Source organism: Emys orbicularis, chromosome 14 (genome assembly GCF_028017835.1).
Source record: "Emys orbicularis isolate rEmyOrb1 chromosome 14, rEmyOrb1.hap1, whole genome shotgun sequence".
Taxonomy (NCBI): domain Eukaryota; kingdom Metazoa; phylum Chordata; order Testudines; family Emydidae; genus Emys; species Emys orbicularis.
The window spans coordinates 41,773,079-41,779,078 of NC_088696.1; the positions used below are offsets into that span (position 1 = coordinate 41,773,079).

Here is a 6,000-nt window from a genome sequence, read left to right on the forward strand (position 1 = left end):
CCCTGTGGGGTGCCAGAGGCAGGATTTACCCCACCTTGGCGCCCCACGGAGCCCTCCCTCGCACCCTGCCCAGGCTGGGTTTGGCTATTGGGTTGTGCCCCGCTCTGATTCGGATCCCCTCCCCGGCGCAGGGCGAGCCCGTACCTGCTGCCAAGGGAACGGTGAGGAGCATGTCGGTGCTGCAGACCCACACTCCCGGCGGGGAGCCCCTGCACAGCTACAGAGGGACACACAAGAGGTGAGGACGGTCCCCTGGGACCCGAGCCTGGGCCGCACAGCGCCAGGAGATCAGCACAGGGACGGAGTACGTGCCCTCCCCACCCCAGAACGCCGCAGGGCCAGGCGGAAGGGAGCTGGGCAGCCATTTACTGTCTGGCCTTCCTCACCTCACCAGCAGGGAGTGCCCACACTTTGCCCGGCTGGATCTCATCGTTGCCCCTGGGCAAGGGGCTCAGGGGCCCCTCTCTAGGAGACCCCAGGCCCCCATGTGCTATGTGACCTGGCCGTGGGGATGGGGATGGAGGGAAAGCAGTGCAGGCTGGGACCAGGATGAGATGGTCTTGGGCTGAATGGGGCCCAGTCTTGCCCTCCTAAAGGAGCCCGGCTGGCGCTTCCTCCCGCCCCCGCCTGGCACTGACCTGCTGCGTCATGGTCCCCAGCAGGCTGTCCAGGTTGCAGGTCAGCGCTTCGGCCGGGGCGTCGGGGTCCTCCACGGGGAGGCAGGCGAAGGCCCGGCTGCAGTCATCGAAGGGGAAGTCGCGGCCCTGATAGGAGAAAGAGCCGGAGCACTGGTCAGCGGGAGACAGGGCAGAGAGGGTGACAGGCTCCGTCCTGCGAGAGGCCTTGTGGAGAAAAGACTTGGCCCCAAGCCCCGCTCTGACCCAGGAGCCGTGGCCTCTGGGACTTTTGGCTCCCAGCAATGTCACCCCCCATCAGATGCCCCCTGGGTGCTTTGCCTGGAACCCCATGAGCAGGTGAGCCCCTTCCTGGACTGAGTGCTGGGGCGGGGGCTGGTCAGACAGGCATGGGCAGCTGCGTCTGCAGCCAGGCTGCGGATAGGACAGTCCAGGGGATCGGGGCAGCACTGAAACGCGTGGTGGCTTTGAGAGGTGCCATGTAAAGGACAGCAGACGCCAGCCCTAGGAGGAGATTATTGCCCTGCTGCACTGAGAGGGCAGGGGAGACCCAGGGGTGGAATGTGTGGGAGTGGAATAAAGCTGGGGCCCTCGCAACTTAGGGGGATGTCATCCAGCAGCCAGTGGGTCCACGTGGATTGTGTGACCCGTCTGCACAGGGGTCCCATGGCTCCACCCACATCCCGTGGAAGGCAGGGGATGGCAGCACTGGGACCTCTGCAGCTGCCACAGGGAAGCAGAGCCGTGGCACCGATTGGGTACCCGCTCTCCCACTGCAGTGCCTTGGAGTGCCAGGGGAGGAGCTCCTCAGATAGAGTCACAGATTGCAAGGCCAGCAGGGACCATTGTGATCAGCTAGTCTGACCTCCTGCTAGCCCAGGCCAGACACCTGCCCCCCGACAATCCCTAGAGCAGGGCCTTGAGAAAAACAGCCGAGCTTGAGCTAAAACTCGTCAGTGACGGAGAATCCACCACGCCCCTCGGTAAATTGCTACAATGGAGAATTACCATCACTGTCAAAAATATACACCTTCTTCCCAGTCGGAATTCGTCTAGCTTCAGCTTCCAGCCCTTGGATCATGTTAGACCTTTCCCTGCTAGACTGAAGACCCAGTATTAAATCTTTGTTCCCCATGCAGGTATTACAGACTGTGATCAAGTCACCCCTTAACCTTCTCTTCCTTAAGCTAAACAGACTGAGCTCCTGGGGTGTGGCACTATACGGAAGATTTTCTAACTTTTAGACGTTCTCGTGGCGCTTCTCTGACCCTCTCCAATTGATCACCATCCTTCTTGAATTGCGGACACCAGAGCTGGACACAGGATCCCAGGCGCGGTCGCACCAGTGCCGAATACAGAGGTGAAATAACCGCTCTGCTCCTCCTCGAGATTCCCAGCATCGCGTTAGCCCTTTTGGCCACAGCGTCGCACTGGGAGCTCGTGTTCAGCTGATTATGCACCAGGAAGCTTTGATTTTATCAATGAGGGGTGCAGCCGCTCTGGTCCCAGCCTCTTTGGGGTTCACCCCCCCCCCCAGACCTACCTGGGACTAACGTTACCTGCAGTGGCCCGTGCACATGCAGTGGCATTTAGCAATGGTTTGCACGGCCCCTGGTACCAACGTGCTCCGAGGTTCGGGGGGCAGAGCCAGGGTGTTACTCCCCTCTCAGTGCCAGGTGGGCTGGGTTTGCTGCCAGAGAGGCTGATGGTGGGAGGTAACGTGACATGCGCCCTGGAGGTAGGAGCTTTGGATGAGGGAGGTGGCAGCTGGATGGGACAGCCCAACGTCCCACCCCCCCAGGTGGGGACTCGCCACCGGCAGCCAGGCTGGGGTTCATGATGCCCCCAGGCTGGCAGCCCCGGAGGAGGGGCAGGGTGAACGCTGCCCACCACTGCAGAGCAGGCCTGTGCCCTGCCCCGCCGGGCTCTCACCATGTGCAGGATGAGGATCCGGGCCTCACGCAGGACATCAGCGGTGACCACCTGGAGGAGCGCAGACAGAACCCATTAGCCGAGCTGGGGAACCAGCCCCAAGGAAGGGCAGTTCTGACCAGCGTCCCCTTCTCCAGCAAACGCTATAACTCAGAACAGCCTGTGCCAGCTTTATGGGGCCACAGAGCTGAGGGCACCCTACCAGCCAGGCCTCAGTGCCTCCTGCCATCGCCATCTGGGCACACGGCTGCAGGCCCTTCCCCACAGCAGTTACATGCTGCAGGCTGGCCTGGGCTCTTGTCTGGAGCAAGGCTCCTCTGGATCGTGGTCCGGAGCCGCCCCTGCTCCCCAGATATGGCCCCCAAGAGCGGGTAGCCAGGGAGCTGGGGTCACTGTAGCCCACCTGGGTAGCTATAGTGCATTAGTGAAGGGTATTATAGCTCTGCTTTGCTACAGCTCCCTGTACCTGGGGGTCCCCACGGGTGCTGGATGGTGTTGAGGTACCAAGCCCATGGGGCGGCCAGCCTGTGCTAGCTGAATCAGGCACGGGGGAGGGGGTGACTTGGGGTTCCCAGCTCCATGGGCTGGGGGCAAGCAGGGTGGAAGGGAGGCACCTCCAGGGTGGGCAATGCCAGCAGAGCCTTGGACAGGGAGACGGGGGCATTGGAGCTGCCCAGCCAGCTCATCTGGGTGCACACCCAGCAGCTACTCAGTACAGGTGCCACCGGGATGCGGCCCGGAGCCCGTCGTGCCACGCCACTCACCGTGCAGCCTGCCCTGGCGCTCAGGTGCTCGGCTGCCACCAGCAGGGCGTTGAGGGTGGCGCCACCGCTGCCCACGCATGCTGCGGGGTCCTCGACAGTCAGCAGGAGGGGGTGTGGGCCCAGCGCACCCCGCCGCCATCGGATCTCAAGCTCTAGCAAATGAGAGCAGAGGCATTTGGTGGCGCTGAGTGACCAGGGGGGAGCAGGGATGTGCTGAGTGACCAGGATGGGGGGGGGGAAGCAGGGGTGCGCTGGGTGACCAGGATGGGGAGGGAACAGGGGCGTGCTGAGTGACCAGGCTCGGGGGGAGGTGGGGGGGGGAGCAGGGGAGCGCTGAGTGACCAGGCTCAGAGGGGGGGGAACAGGGGGGCACTGAGTGACCAGGCTCGGGTGGGGGGAGCAGGGGGGCACTGAGTGACCAGGCTCGGGGCGGGGAGGGGGAACAGGGGCATGCTGAGTGACCAGGATCTGGGGGAGGTGGGGGGGAGCAGGGGGGCACTGAGTGACCAGGCTCGGGGCGGGGAGGGGAGGGGGAACAGGGGCATGCTGAGTGACCAGGATCCGGGGGAGGTGGGGGGGAGCAGGGGGGCGCTGAGTGACCAGGCTCGGGGGGGGGGGGAGAGGGGAGCAGAGGGGCACTGAGTGACCAGGCCTGGGGACGGGGGGCGCTGCAGGACCCCTCTCTATGGGTCAGATCGTGGCTGAACCCTGCTGTCTGCTGGTGGGGGGGATCTCCAGCTGCAGAGGCTCATCCTTGCCCCCTACATCCCTGGGCCACAGTGTGTGGAGGGTGAACAGGAGCGGCGCCAGGGTTTTTGGCGCCCTAGGCGGGGGTCCTTCTGTGCTCCCGGTTGTCGGCGGCAATTCTGCGGCGGGGGGGTCCTTCCGCGCTCCCGGTCTTCGGGGCACTTCGGCGGCGGGTCCCGGAGCGAGTGAAGGACCCGCCACAGAATTGCCGCCGAAGACCCGGAGCACGGAAGGACCCCCCGCCGCCGAATTCACCCCCCCAAATCCTGATGCCCTAGGCGACCGCCTAGGTCGCCTAAATGGAAGCGCCGGCCCTGAGGGTGAAGCAGGGCCCTCCCGAGACGAACAGCCCCTCCCTGGGTGGGGGGTCGCTCCCTGTGCTGCAGGACTGCAGGGCACCGAGGACCGTGTCTCCCTTCGCCTGTCACCCAGCCACAGTGGGGCCTGGACTCCTCCAGGGCCCGGACAGCCAGGGATTCAAATCCTCCGAGGGCAGACTGGGACCAGGCCCCCAGCCCAGACAGCTCTGGACATGGGTCCCTACCTGGCAATAGCCACAAGGCTACTCAGTCCAGCCTAGGTCCCACCCATTGCAGCCGGATCTCCCATGGAGGGCCAGGCAAAGCCACGGGCCCCCCCAAGGCTGAGCCACCAGGCACGGAGAATGTGACGTCTGAGCAGCACATGGGCCCATTGACCTGCGGCCTTCTCCTGTGCTGATAACCAGAGCCAGAGTCCTGTACCTCACCCGCATGGCCATCCCTGCCTTGTGGCCACAGCACACACTGCCACCTCTTGTCCTGAGCCCATCGCCAGGGATGCCAGCTCCTCGGTATGGCTCTGCCCCCCCATGCCCTGCCCCGGTGGCATGGGAACGGGGGTTAAAGCAGCGGTGCCAGCCCGAGCATTTGGTTAGGTGCCAATGACACGCCACCTCGGCAGGGTGAGAGCCAGTGCGTCTCTGAGAGCGCGCTAGGCTCTGGCACGGCTCGAGGGCAGCCCGGGACTGCACTGGCAGCGCTGAGCGAGCGGGGTTCCCGGGGTTGGACCAGCAGGGGGATTCCCCTGGCAGAGCCGCATGCGGGGATACCGGGAGTAGAACAGCATGGGGGGCAGGAATTCTGTGCATCAGGGCTGTGTGTGGGGTCCCGGGGCTGGGATAGCAGGGGCTGCAGCTCGGATGGAGGGACACTGACACAGCCATGGCGGGCGGGAGCCCAAGGCTGGGATACACGTGGCTGCAGGTGGGGACTGAGGGCACCAGCAGAACTGTGTGTGGGATCAGTGAGCTGCGGGAGGGGGAAGCTTGCAGAGAATCGGCCCAGGCTACGCGTGGCGTTGGCCAGCGCTTTGTCCCGCACAAAGCCCAAGTCCATCCCCAGATTGGCAAACAGCTCGGAGGGCTGGGAACCATCCCCAGCCGGGATGCGTCCGTGTCAGCACCGGGCCTCTGCCCCACTTGCCTTTCTGGAAGGCACACACGCTGTCCTTGTGCTGGCAGGTCAGGACGATGACGGTCCACTCCACCCCTCTCGGCGCCATCCAGGTGCACTGGACGTCTCTGCCTGGCACCCGCCGCTGGCTCTGTACAAGGGACGCAAAGGCTGCAGCACTTGCCCATCACCGACCCACCCCTCACGAGGCACCGGCACCCCCAGGATGGGGCCCTTGTGTAACAGGCTCAGGGCCTGGCTGTGATCGGGGACCCCTCTGTGCTGTGCGGCTGGTGAGTGAGGGCTGCGTGAGGCTGGCGAGTTGCAGCCACACAGGGCTAGGTTCAGTTCCCAACAGCGTTAGCCAGATAAACCTTATCCGAGGAGGAGACGTCAAAGTCCCCGGCTGGTGCAGCAGCCTTGATGCAACAGGGCTGCACAGGGGAGGCCGTTCTACACACAACTGGTCTCACAGAATGGTGCCCCCAG

At 64.4% G+C, this 6,000-nt stretch overlaps 1 protein-coding gene across 1 annotated transcript in view; it reads right to left on the reverse strand.

The window, feature by feature from the left end:
* FCSK (fucose kinase) overlaps window positions 1-5,620 on the reverse strand; it is a 28,297-nt gene extending 22,677 nt beyond the window's left edge. The window contains exons 1-5 of the mRNA XM_065416581.1: window positions 5,542-5,620; window positions 3,332-3,483; window positions 2,568-2,618; window positions 639-764; window positions 145-217 (exon numbers count right to left, since the gene is read on the reverse strand). Coding sequence (XP_065272653.1) covers window positions 145-217; window positions 639-764; window positions 2,568-2,618; window positions 3,332-3,483; window positions 5,542-5,620 — 481 coding nt within the window. The remainder of the gene's footprint in view (window positions 1-144; window positions 218-638; window positions 765-2,567; window positions 2,619-3,331; window positions 3,484-5,541) is intronic.
* Window positions 5,621-6,000: the final 380 nt, after the last annotated feature.